Source organism: Monodelphis domestica, chromosome 5, assembly GCF_027887165.1.
Source record: "Monodelphis domestica isolate mMonDom1 chromosome 5, mMonDom1.pri, whole genome shotgun sequence".
Lineage (NCBI taxonomy): Eukaryota > Metazoa > Chordata > Mammalia > Didelphimorphia > Didelphidae > Monodelphis > Monodelphis domestica.
This window is the reverse complement of record NC_077231.1, coordinates 80,690,682-80,705,138: the sequence shown is the minus strand read 5'-3', so window position 1 is coordinate 80,705,138 and position 14,457 is coordinate 80,690,682. Positions and strand designations below refer to the sequence as shown.

Below are 14,457 nucleotides of genomic sequence, written 5' to 3'. Positions count from 1 at the left end.
GGAGAAGAATGAAGAGAAAGGTAAGCCTTGTGCGAGAATTAGTAAACAGTGTAGGGTGGAAATCATTCTTACCCGAAAGATCTACACCTTGCTCATAATTAAAAAGTCTTTTAGACTTGCCCTTTATAGTCTGCACAAAAGAAGAATTGGGCAGTTTCCCAATGACATCTCGGAGGTTTACCTATTTTAAAAAAAACAACTTTTATTATTTTGTCACCTATTTCTAGCCTTCTTTGAATTTTTCTTTTGTCAAAATAAAGAAGCAAAATGTGATGCTCAGTATAGTAGCCAGGATGGTAGCATTCAATCATAATCATCTCTCTGAAGCTAACATCAACATTTTTCATATTCATTTTTTACAGTACAGCTGGAGGAAAGAATTACACAAATTACATATGGCAATTAGAGCAAAGTTTTCCAATATTGTATAATTCACTCTCCTAAATTTATCTTAAATTATCTAATTTGAAACATTTAAGAGATGTAGGTTACTTTTTTGTTACTTTGCAATCATAGAACATGTGGGATGGTCCTCCCACCCCACTCATCATTTAGGACAATTTAGCACAATTTAAATTTTCCTTGATGATGTTTTCCAGAATTAACTTCCTCTGTGTTTAATTTGGGGTCATCTACTCTCTATGATCATGTCCAAAACCTGGAATCATAAGGACTTGAAAACAGAAGTATGGAGGGGAAGTCTTTTTAAATTTCATGTACACCATTCCCCAGAACTTGCAACAGAGATCCCAGTACACAGGAAAGGATAGAAACGTATTCAGCAAGCTTAGGTGAAAACTTTTTTGTGATTGCAGCATTAAGTTTTCTTTCTGGATACTCAAAATAATCTATTTATAGTTGTTTTGAAATGCTACCAAAATGTTATGGGAAGAATGGAACAAATTCACATAGTCATTTTGTGTTTCAAGATGAGCACACACACACACACACACACACACACACACACACACTCACCGTGTCATCAAACTGCCATTCTATATTATCTGTCTGCTCCCCACTATTTCTCTGGAGTCTCTGCAAAAGCTGTCTTTGAGAATAGATTAACAATGGCATCACTTGCTCAGTGTATCTCTCACTGCCAGGACAAAAGTAGACATTAGAACCATAATAGTTAAGAATCCCAACTAACATGGGCCATTTGTATTGGGTGTAGGCTATGCAGGTTAATTGTCCATTCAGCATTACTTACTGTGTCACTTCATTGAACTGAAGGGCAATGTAGACTAGTGTTTCCCATTTTCCCACTCTGTACAAGATTTCCAAAGTCTTAAAGATGAAGTCAGAAATGAATTTCAAGTCAACCAAATTCATATCATCAAAAGGTTCTTCAAATGTCAGATTGAAGCCACCATTATCCTCTGTGATGTTCCCATAAGCACTTGCAACACCAAAATCTTTACAGTCATCCACAATCTGCAAATTGCCAACAAGTTGTGCATTGAGATTCAGGATTTGGTACTAAAACACATGTTTTTCCAACTGATGCTCTCTCAACTCACTAACTCTGAAAGTGTTAAAGAAGGAATAATAATCCAAATCAATGGATCTATTCACAATTTTTTGTGAATTTTTTTTTATTGAGGACACTATTTATTGAGGACCTTTTATAATTGGGTACTGTGCTAAACTGGGGTGATAACAAAGGAAAAGAAAAACAATGATGCCTGTTTTCAAAAAACTTCCATTCTAATGGGGAAGATAACAGTTATAATAACAACAGATAGAATTTATATAGCACTTTCAAGTTTACAATGTTCTTTTAAAAATAATAATAAATCCTTACCTTCTGTCCTAGAATCTATACTAAGTTTTGGTTTGAAGGCAGATGAGTAGTAAGGACTAGGCAATGGGGGTTAAATGACTTGCCCAGGGTCACACAACTAGGAAATGTCAGATTTTAATTCCCATCCTCCCAATACCAGATCTGGCTTTCTATCCACTGAGCCACTTAGCTGCCCCTTGCAATGTCCTTTATATATGTATACACATTTGACCATCACAATAACCCAGTGAGGTAGATGCTACTATTCTCACATTTTCTATATAAGGCTGAAACATGGAGAGATTCAAGTTATCTGTCTGGGATCAAATGACTAATAAGTTTCAGATTGAGGATTCAAACCCAGGGTATTTTGTACTCCAAGTCCCATACTCTATCCCTTGCTCTACCTATCTCACTCAACATACAAGATAAATACACAGTAGTGAAATAGTACCTTGATCAAGAAGCCTTTCCCAGGCACCCCTAATGCTTATACATTCCCTCTGAGCCTATCTCCAATTTATACATATACATACACACACAGAGGTACACATACACACATGTATTTATACATGTAAGCATGTATGAATATATATACATGTGTGGGTATAGATATATGTCTATATAAACATTCATATGTACAGGGGCATGTATATGTATTTATACATTACATTAAATAAATTATGTGTCCTATATTTATATATATTCTGATTTCTTTATTTATAAATATTTATATAAGGGCAAAACATATAGAATATATATATACATATATCTGTGTATTCACATACCCAGTTCACACCCAGTTGTTTCAATACTATTTCCCTCAATAGAGACCATGATTTTGCCTTTATTTGTGTGCCTAGTACTTAGCAGGAGTTTAATAAAATGTTTGTTGACACTTACTCCAAGAACTCAGATGATGGGGAAACTGTGTTTAAAAAAACAAAAACAAAAACAGGTAGTGACAACAACAAGGACGATAAGACCCCTTTATGTGACCAAGGACATGTTACAGCCTTTATGAGTCTTAGACAGCTCACTAAGGTATTAAATTGAAATAGAAAAAGACCCTTGTGGGCTACATATTGGTTTAGAAACCACAAATTAAAGTTATCTATATTGTATTTTTATTTTAGTTAAATATTTCCCAATTATATTTTAATCTGGATTGAGCAGGTCTCCACTTGGACCTTCTACTAGCAATTTTTGGTAGAGGGAGTTTTCATGCTGTGAAAATTCACAGATGCTAGAGAAATCGATGCATTATCATTATTTGTTGTTGTTTGGGACATGCTAGCTAGAGAATTGTTCTTGAAAGTCAGAAAGGCATGAGTTTGTTCTGTTTCTGACTTCTATTAGCTATGTGAACCCAGACACTAAAACTCTTGGTGACCCTGGACATTCTCTAAGACTCTAAGCCACAGTGTTGGGTTATTCTGTATTGGTAGAGGAATGAATGACCCCATTGCCAGATAGCCCACAATGTATAGAACACAGTATTTCTGGTCTGATAGCCTCACTTCTTGATGAAAGCCACCAATCTTCAGGCTGCCAACCAAATCAAGCCATTCCATTTGTCCATATTGAATCTCACTATTTGACTCTACCTGGCCAAGATCTTTCTGATCATGCTTTTGTGTTATTCTCAGTCACGTACCTTTGCTTCTATCATCTATCCAAGCATTTAAAGAGTTTTAGTTGGTTGAGAAATTCCTTGTGCAGTGGCCCTCTGTTCTTATTAAAATTGATTAAATCTTAAAAATTTTATTCTTGGTCAAAGGATATGAACAGGCAGTTTTCAGATAAAGTAATTTAAGCTCTCTATAGTCAAATGAAAAAAAATTCTTTAAATCACGATTAATTAGAGAAATAAAAATGGAAACATCTCTAAGGTACCACTCCACACCTAGCAGAATATCTATATTGGTAGCAATAAGAGAAGAAAAAGAAATCAAAGGCATTAAAATAGGCAAGGAGGAGACCAAGTATCGCTCTTTGAGAATGCTATGATGGTCTACTTAAAGAATCCTAGAGAATCAACCAAAAAGCTAGTCGAAATAATCAACAACTTTAGCAAAGTTGCAGGATACAAAATAAACCCGCATAAATCATCAGCATTTCTATATATTTCCAACACAGCTCAGCAGCAAGAATTAGAAAGAGAAATCCCATTCAAAATCACCCAAGACAACATAAAATACTTAGGAATCTATCTCCCAAGACAAACACAGGAACTATATGAACACAACTACAAAACACTCTCCACACAACTAAAACTAGACCTCAGCAATTGGAAAAACATTAACTGCTCATGGGTAGGACGAGCCAATATAATAAAAATGACCATCCTATCCAAACTTATCTATCTATTTATTTGTTTTTTACTGATTTAGAAAAAAACCATAACAAAGTTCATTTGGAAGAATAAAGGATCAAGGATATGCAGGGAAATAATGAAAAAAAAATACAAAGGAAGGGGGCCTTGCAGTTCCAGATCTCAAACTCTATTATAAAGCAGTGGTCATCAAAACAATTTGGTACTGGCTAAGAGAGAGAAAGGAGGATCAGTGGAATAGACTTGGGGTAAGTGATCTCAGCAACACAGTCTATGACAAACCCAAAGACCCCAGCTTCTGGGTCAAAAACCCACTATTTGACAAAAACTGCTGGGAAAACTGGAAGACAATGTGGGAGAGATTAGATTTGGATAAACACCTCACACCCTACACCAAGATAAACTCAGAATGGGTGAATGACTTGAACATAAAGAAGGAAACTATAAGTAAATTAGGTGAACACAGAATAGTATACATGTCAGACCTTTGGGAAGGGAAAGACTTTAAAACCAAGCAAGACATAGAAAGAGTCACAAAATATAAAATAAATAATTTGGAATACATCAAATTAAAAAGTTTTTGTACAAACAAAACCAATGTAACCAAAATCAGAAGGGTAGCAACAAATTGGGAAACAATCGTCATAAAAACCTCTGACAAAGGTTTAATTACTCAAATTTACAAAGAGCTAAATCAATGCACAAAAAATCAAGCCATTCTCCAATTGATAAATGGGCATGGGACGTGAACAGGCAGTTCTCAGCCAAAGAAATCAAAATTATTAATAAGCACATGAAAAAGTGCTCTACATCTCTTATAATCAGAGAGATACAAATCAAAACAACTCTGGGGTATCACCTCACACCTAGCAGGTTGGCTAACATGACAGCTATGGAAAGTAATGAATGCTGGAGGGGATGTGGTAAAGTTGGGACATTAATGCATTGCTGGTGGAGTTGTGAATTGATCCAACCATTCTGGAGGGCAATTTGGAACCATGCCCAAAGGGCGCTAAAAGACTGTCTGTCTGCCCTTTGATCCAGTCATAGCACTGCTGGGTTTGTACCCCAAAGAGATAATAAGGAAAAAGACTTGTACATGAATATTCATAGCTTCACTCTTTGTGGTGGCCAAAAATTGGAAAATGAGGGGATGCTCTTCAATTGGGGAATGGCTGAACAAATTGTGGTATATGTTGGTGATGGAATACTATTGTGCTAAAAGGAATAATAAAGTGGAGGAATTCTATGGAGACTGGAACAACCTCCAGGAAGTGATGCAGAGCGAAAGGAGCAGAACCAGGAAAACATTGTACACAGAGACCAATACACTGTGGTACAACTGAACATAATGGACTTCTCCATTAGTGTCAATACAACATCCCTAAACATTCTGCAGGGTCCTAGAAGAAAAAACACTAGCCACAAGCAGAGGACAAATTGAGGGAGTAAAAACACCGAAGAAAAGCAACTGCTTGACTACAGGGGTTGAGGGGACATGACTGAGGAGAGACTCTAAATGAACATCCTAATGCAAATACCAACAACATGAAAATGGGTTTGAATCAAGGACACATGTGATATCCAGTGGAATCGTGTGTCAGCTATGGGAGGGGTGGTGGGAGAGGGGTGGGAAATAAAGTTATCTTTGTTTCCAATGAATAAAGTGTGAAAATGACCAAATAAAATAATGTTTAAAAAAAAAAGAATATCTATATTGACAGAATAAGAATATGACAAAACTTGGAGGATGTGAGAAAATTGAGATGTTTGGGAAAGCTGTAAACTGATTCAACCATTCCGGAGAGCAATTTGGACCTATGGCCAAAGGGCTATAAAATAATACATATTCTTTGTTCTAGCAATACCGTTATTAGGTTTGTATCCCAAAGAGATAATAAGGGGCTGGGGCGAGGAGGGTTTATATGTACAAAAATACTTAAAGTACCTCTTTTTGTAGGGGCAAAGAATTGGAATGTGAGAAGATACCCATTAACTAAATAATGACTAAGTTATAGTACTAATTACAATGGAATCTTATTGTGTGGTAAGAAATGATGAGCTGGAGGAGCTCAGAAAAACCTGGAAAGGCTTACATAAACTGACACAGATTAAAGTAAGCAGAACCAGGGAGAACACTGTACACAGTGACAGAAATATGATGAGCAACTGTGAATAACTTAACTATTTTCAGCAATAAAGTGATCTAAAACAGTCCCAAAGGGCTCATGATTTAAAAAAATATATATCATCTGTTCCAAGAAAAATAACTGATGGAGTCTGAATCCACACCAAAGAAAACCTTTTACCCTGTCTTAATTTTTTTTGGTAAAGTTTTCTTCCTCAAAAGAATATGGAAAAATGTTTTACATGATTGTACATACAAAATCTTTATCAGATTCCTCACCAAGGGCAGGGGGAGGAAAGAATTTGAGACTCAAAATTCTTTTTAAAATGTTGGAAACTGACAAGCCTAAAGATCCCAGCTTTTGGGACAAAAATCCACCATTTGTTTAAAACTGCTGGGAAAATTGGAAGACAGTATGGGAGGGATTAGGCTTGGATCAACACCTCACACCCTACCCCAAGATAAACTCAGAATGGGTGAATGACTTGAATATAAAGAAGGAAACCATAAGTAAATTATGTGAACACAGAATAGTATAGATGCCAGGCCTTTGGGAAAAGAAAGATTTAGAATTATTTAGAAAGAATTAGAAAAAGTCACAAAATATAAAATAAATAATTTTTATTACATCAAATTAAAAAGTTTTTGTACAAACAAAACCAATGTAACCAAAATTAGAAGGGAAGTAACAAATTGGGAAACAATCTTCACAACAAAAACCTCTGATAAAGGTCTAATTACTCAAATTTATAAAGAGCTAAATCAATTGTACAAAAAATCAAGCCATTCTCCAATTGAAATGGGCAAGGGACATGAATAGGCAATTTTCAGTTAAAGAATTCATAGCTATTAATAAGAACATGAGAAAGTGTTCTAAATATTTTATAATAAGAGATATGCAAATCAAAACAACTCTGAGGTACCACCTCACACCTAGCAGATTGGCTAACATGACAGCAAAGGAAAGAAATGAATGCTGGAGGGGATGTGGCAAAGTTGGTCCATTAATGCATTGCTGGTGGAGTTTTGAATTGTTCCAATCATTCTGGAGGGCAATTTAGAACTATACCCAAAGGGCACTAAAAGACTTCCTGCCCTTTGATCCAGACATAACACTGCTGTACTTGTTCCCCAAAGAGATAATGAGGAAAAATACATGTACAAGAATATTCATTGCTGTGCTCTTTGTGGCGGCAAAAAAAAATTGGAAAATGAGGGAATGCCCTTCAATTGGGGAATGGCTGAACAAATTGTAGTATACCTTTGTGATGGAATACTATTGTGCTTAAAGGAATGATAAAGTGGAGGAATCCCATGAGAACTGGAACAATCTCTAGGAATTGATGCAGAGAGAAAGGAGCAGAATCAGAACATTGTACACAGAGACTGATACACTGTGGTACAACTGAATGTAATGGACTTCTCCATTAACGGCAACCTTGAACAACTTGGAGGGATCTATGAGAAAGAATACTATCCAAATTCAGAGGAAAAACTGTGGGAGTAAAAACACCGAAGAAAAATAACTGCTTGAATAAATGGGTCAAGGGGGATATGATTGGGGATGTAGACCCTAAATGAACATCCTTGTGCAAACATCAACAGCATGGAAATAGGTTCTGATCAAGGACATATGTAATACCCAGTGGAATTGCACATCAGCAATGGGAAGGGTGAGGGAGGGGAGGGAGGAATAGAATATGATTTTTGTAACTAAGGAATAATGTTTGAAATTGACCAAATACAATTTTAAAAAATTATTTAAAAAATGTTGGAAACTGTTTTTACATGTAACTAGGAGGAAATTAAATGAAATTTTTGAAAAAGAATTTCATTATTCAGAACTTCCTATTCCTTTTAGGCTATGCCTGTAGAATCCTACTCCTTTAGAATTTTAATCCATGGAATTTTACTTCTTCCAAGAAACCCCTTGAAATCTGCTCTACCAACCTCCAAAGTTTATTCCAAATAATTCCTAGTGATCCTCTTTCACCAAATTCTAAGATTGAGTGGTCATTTCCTACCAAGGTTACTAATATTTCCCACACAAATCATCAGTTTGATAAATTTATGGCTAGAAGGACTTCAAAGTCTTAATCCCAAACTCCTTCATTTTAAAGGTAAGAAAATTGAGGCTCAAAATGGGTAATTTCCAGCCTTCCAAAGGACTCTGGAATTGGAGCCCAGGTTCTCTGATTCCAGATCCAATGCTGTTCTTCCACATTCCATTTCACTGGAGAGAATCAGATCCAGGAGGGATTTTCCCTTGACTGGTTCCTTGACCTTTGTAAGGATGAAATGATCAATGATCGTGAAGGTAAATCAAGAATGTATTTGCTGCTCTGCTTGTGGCAGAGAGCTGCAGGAGATGAATAAATAATTGACTTTTCTCATTATCACCTGATCATATATCATCATGCTCTGTATCCCAACTTGGGATCTCTCTCTTTTCTGAATTTCTTGTCTCCCATCTTTTTCTCTTTAGATGGCCTGCAGTAAGTGGTGATGATGAAAGCTCCATTTCAGACTTTATCCATCCTTTTCCAAAAGGTTTTCACCATGATCACTCCCTCTAGTTCTTGGATTTCTTTATCCAAATATATCTAATTAATATACAATATCCCCTTCCCCTTGCTCCCTTTACCTATCTTTTTTCTTTTTCTAAAACACTTATCTTCAGTTTTAGAATCAACACTAAAAAATATCAGTGCCAAAGAAGAAGAGCTTATGGTAAGAGCTAGGCAATTGGAGTTAAGTGACTTGTCCAGGGTCATATACCTAGGAAATATGTGGCTAAATTTGAACCCAGGACTCCTGATTCCAGTTCTAACACCAGTCTTCCATATTCCCTATTATTGAGCCACCTAGTTGCCCCCTAACCATCATTTTTCTTTGACACAAAAAGTCATAGATCAGTCATGAATTAAATCCTACTATATCTCAGGGAGACTTCTGAAACTATTTTGCCTCCTGACTCTACTCATGGACAGAAGCTGCTCTCTCAAAAAATGCCAATGATTTTCTCAGTCTTCACCTTTCTTGATTTGTCTATAGCTTTTAAAACCACTGATTACTCCATTTTCCTGGGTATTCATTCATTCTTTCTTTGGCTTCTTTGATAGTCTTCTCTCTCCTGTTTTCTCTCCTTCCTATCTCTCTAAACCTTCTTAATTGCCAGCAGTAATTTAGATCCATCTTGTTCCCCTTGGGGGGGGGGGGTCTGCTCAAGCTCTATCCAGTGTTTTCTCTCTCTGTCATTTTGCCAGTCTCCTAAGTCAAAAGAACATCTTTTTCCAGATGACACCCAGAGTTATATATCCAGCTCTAATCTGTTGGGGTTTTTTAAAAGCTGTATGTGGGAGGCATAGCTAGGTGGCTCAGAGAATAGAGAACCAGGTCTGGAGATGGGAGGTCTTGGTTTCAAATCTAGTTTTATATTCTTCATATTTGAGCAAGTGACTTAACCCCAGTTGCCTAGCCCTTACCACTCTCCTGCCTTAGAACTAATCCTTAGTGTCAATTCTAAGGGTTTTTTTTTTAAAAAAGAGGATGAATTAGGAACTGGATCGTTTATCTCTCTTATAGAATCATGTGGTCACAGAACCAGAAGGGATCTCAGACATCACTGAGGCCCATCCTTCCTTGAAGTAGCAATCTCTCACACATTTCTGACAAATGGTTATCCAACTATTATTCAGATACCTTTTAAGAGGAACTCAGCACCTCCCCCAAGGGAGCTCCATCTAGGTTCTAACAGTATTAATTATCTGCTAGTTCTTAATTACACAAGACTAAAATTTCTCTCTATAGCTGTTTGTAAAGCCATTTAGTATATTTCCTGGTACATAGTTGGTACCTAATAAACACTTGTTCCTTGTCCCTTACCATCTACCTTCCACTTCTATCCATTGTGCCTGTTTCTTCCATCTGGGCTAAGCACAAGAAGTTAAACCTTCTCTGATGAACTTTCACCTTAGCTACCCCAAAACTAGGACTATCCCCCACTTTTGTGCCCTGTCATATATCATCCCCTTCTGTTTGCTTTATAACCCTAGCTTGACAACATGAGCCCTGAAGGTAGAAAATATCTTCTTTTTTTTTTTTTTAAACCCTTACCTTCCGTCTTGGAGTCAGTACTGTGTATTGGCTCCAAGGGAGAAGAGTGGTAAGGGCTAGGCAGTAGGGGTCAAGTGACTTGCCCAGGGTCACACAGCTGGGAAGTGTCTGAGGCCAGATTTGAACCAAGGACCTCCCATCTCTAGGCCTGACTCTCAATCCACAGAGCCACCCAGCTGCCCCTGAGAATATCTTCTTTACTTTTAATTCTATCCTCAAGGTTTAGCACAGGACCTAGCTCAAATTAAGTACTTCATAAATGTTTTTTCATTCATTCTTGCCATAAGTCAGCCCCTGAAATATTCAAAGACAGCCATTATGGCCCCCTAAGTTTCCTCTTCTGCATACTGAATCTATATAGCCTCTGAATATTCCATTTCTCAAATTTGATGACTCTAAATATATTCCATTCCCTTGATTGACTAAAAGTCAAATCACACAAAGATAATCAATCAACAAGATTGTATTAAATTCCTACAGTCTCTGAGGTAACAAACACAAAGAATGAAATCATTCTTACTCTCAAGGAACTAACATTTGAATAATGGAGACAGTATACACATATATAAAATAACTATATCACACATATACAGACACATTTACATATATGCATATGAAGATTAAATACAAATGAAGACAAAGCCGTTAAATACCCCCAAGGGGCTCCCTATGGTTGCCAAGATAAACTATAACCTTCTCTGGTTGGCTTCGGAGTCCTTGGACAGCATTCTTTTATTTCGGTGGCTTTCGACATTATTAACCCACAGGCTAACCAAACTGGACTTCTCTCTGCTCCTCACACCCAATGCTCCATTTCCCATCTTGGTTCCTCCCCCATGCCTAGAATTCACTTCTTCCTCACCTCCAATTCCATGAGTCCTTCTCTTCCTTCAAGGCGTAGCTCATGCACTATATGCTTTAAATTTTAATTTTTTTCTCAATTACAGGTAAACAAAAAATTTTAACATTCATTTTTTCAGATTGTTTTTTAGTTTTTAGCTCCAAATTCTTTTCTGCCCTCCTCTTCCCACCTCCCTGATCTAGATTATACATGTGCAGTCATGGAGAATTCACATTAGCCATGTAACACACCATCTTCTATAAAGTAGATAGATAGTTCTGGGGATAGAATGATGGTCCTGCCAATGAGGAAAACTTGGAAACAAATTCTGTCTCAGACACTTAAATTGCCTGGGAGCAACTTTGTATAGGGCAAATCACTTAACCTGTTTGCCTCAGTTTCTTCATCTGTAAAATGGGGACAATAATAGCACCTATCCCACAGGGCTGGTGTGAGGATCAAATGATATCATGGTTGCAAAATACTTAGCACATTTCTTGGCACATAGGAGGCACTTCATAATTGTTTGTCTCCTTCTCTCATTCCCTCTTAATAAAAAAAATTCTGCCAATTCTTTCAAAACTTTCAGGCATAACTCACCCTGGCCAGGAGAGATGAATTGCTTTAGAGTCTCTCAAGGTATCTTCTTTTTGTCATTTCACCTATCTTGTTTTAGTTAGAATTTTAAAAATATGTCACATATTATGATATGTAACATAATAATTCCAAATCCCTCTTAACTATGCTTTAAAAGTTTTCTTCTTGGACTTCCGGTTAAGATGGCGGCTTAGAGAAAGCTGAAGTTCAGATCTCCGGAAAACCCTTCCCGACCGATCTCAAACTAGAAGCTCCTAAGGCGCCGAAATTCAAAACGATCAACAGCACAGACCCTGGGAACCCTCCTCCTGGACCTGGACCCGGTTCAAAAGGTACGGCTCCCCTTAAAAGCCAGAACCCGAGATCCCTCGGACCTCAGGGGTAGGAGCGCAGAGTCCAAGGCTCCCGGAAGCGGCAGCCGTGCCGGGCTCAGAGAGCAGGGTCTGAGGAACAACAACCCTCAGGGTCTTCTACCCAAGTCCCAGTCCGGGTGAAAGTTACTGCCTGGGGCCTCCGCTGCAGAGAGCCTGTCGGTCCGGGTGAAAGTTACTGCCTGGGGCCTCCGCTGCAGAGAGCTGGTCAAAACAACAGCAACCCTCAGGGCGGGCAAGACAGCCTCACGGGCTGGATCCTGCTATCCAAGTCTCAGTGAAAGTCTGTGCTCTTGGAGCTTGGGGAAGCGGCAGCCCATACCCCCGCAGGCCGACGAAACAGCCTCATGGCCAGGGATTCTGAAGGCAACTTCCGGAAATCGAGCCAGGGGGAGAGTGTGGCCTCGTGGTCCGACCCTTCCATTCCAGTTCCAGTGAGGCATATTCAGTTTAACCCAGGGAACGCTCATAGAACCAACATCTGCCCAGGACTAAAGCCTCGGATCACCAGACAAAGACAAGAAAAGCCAATCCTCCACGTTCAGAGATGACAAACTCCACAGAAGCACAGAAGCCCCAAAATACCAAGAAAATAAGAAGAAAGGGGCGACTCTGGACACATTCTATGGAGCCAAAATACAAAATACAGAGCAGATAGAAGAAGATATACAAGAAAATTCTCCAAAATCTTCCAAAGGAAATAGAAACTCTCCACAAACCCATGAAGAATTTGAATCAGAAAGGACCAAAAAGATGGAAGCCCTCTGGGAGGAAAAGTGGGAAATGATGCAAAAGAAATTCACGCATCTACAAAACCAGTTTGACCAAACTGTAAAAGAAAACCAGGCTTTAAAGCAAGAACTAATAAAGCAAAGCCAAAACACCAAGAAATTAGAAGAGAACATAAAATATCTCACCGACAAGGTGATAGATCTGGAAAACAGGGGGAGAAGAGAAAATTTAAGAATAATTGGACTCCCAGAAAAGCCAGAAATAAACACCAAACTGGACATGGTGATACAAGATATAATCAAAGAAAATTGCCCAGAGATTCTAGAACAAGGGGGCAATACATCCACTGACAGAGCTCACAGAACACCTTCTACACTAAACCCCCAAAAGACAACTCCCAGGAATGTAATTGCCAAATTCCAAAGCTATCAAACAAAAGAAAAAATCCTACAGGAAGCCAGAAAAAGACAATTTAGATATAAAGGAATGCCAATCAGGGTCACACAAGACCTTGCAAGTTCTACGCTGAATGATCGTAAGGCATGGAACATGATCTTCAGAAAGGCAAGAGAGCTGGGTCTCCAACCAAGAATCAGCTACCCAGCAAAACTGACTATATACTTCCAAGGGAAAGTATGGGCATTCAACAAAATAGAAGACTTCCAACTTTTTGCAAAGAAAAGACCAGAGCTCTGTGGAAAGTTTGATACCGAAAATCAAAGAGCAAGGAATACCTGAAAAGGTAAATATTAAGGAAAGGGGAAAAATGTTATCTCCTTTTACTCAAACTCTCTTCTATAAGGACTACATTTATATCAACCTATGTATACTAATATGTGGGGAAAATGTAATGTATAAATAGGGGGTAAAGAAAGACCAAATAGAATAATGGTTCTCACACAAAGATTCACAGGGGAAGGGGAGGGGAAGAAAACTCCTATAAGAAGGAGAGGAAGAGAGGGGGGGGGGGGTTTACTTAAACCTCAATCTCAGGGAAATCAACTCTGAGAGGGAAAAACATCCAGATCCATTGGGATCTTGAATTCTATCTTACCCAACAAGGGTAAGGAGAAGGGAAAACCAAGGGGGGGAGGGGGAGAGGGAGAACAAAAAGGGAGGGAAAGAGAGGGGGGAGGGGGAGGGAACAAAAAGGGAGGGACTAAAAAGGGAAACATCAAGGGAGGGGACAAGGGGGACTGATTCAAAGTAAATCACTGGACTAAAAGGTAGAGCCAAAGAAGAAAAGGTTAGAATTAGGGAAGGCAATCAAAATGCCAGGGAGTCCACAAATGACAATCATAACTTTGAACGTGAATGGGATGAACTCACCCATAAAACGTAGACGAATAGCAGAATGGATTAGAATCCAAAACCCTACCGTATGTTGTCTTCAAGAAACACACATGAGGCGGGTTGACACCCACAAGGTCAGAATTAAAGGATGGAGTAAGACCTTCTGGGCCTCAACTGATAGAAAGAAGGCAGGAGTGGTAATCATGATATCTGATAAAGCCAATGCAAAAATAGACCTGATCAAAAGGGATAGGGAAGGTA

The 14,457-nt window shown here is 38.3% G+C and overlaps 1 protein-coding gene across 6 annotated transcripts in view; it reads right to left on the bottom strand.

Moving 5' to 3' along the window:
- Positions 1–14,457, bottom strand: part of CFAP54 (cilia and flagella associated protein 54) — a 377,407-nt gene that overhangs the window by 219,614 nt on the left and 143,336 nt on the right. For all 6 annotated transcript variants that reach the window (XM_007503244.3, XM_016425734.2, XM_016425736.2 and 3 more), the window contains 3 exons: positions 1,211–1,434; positions 976–1,096; positions 73–181 (listed from right to left, as the gene is read on the bottom strand). In XM_007503244.3, the coding sequence (XP_007503306.2) occupies positions 73–181; positions 976–1,096; positions 1,211–1,434 (454 nt within the window). The remainder of the gene's footprint in view (positions 1–72; positions 182–975; positions 1,097–1,210; positions 1,435–14,457) is intronic.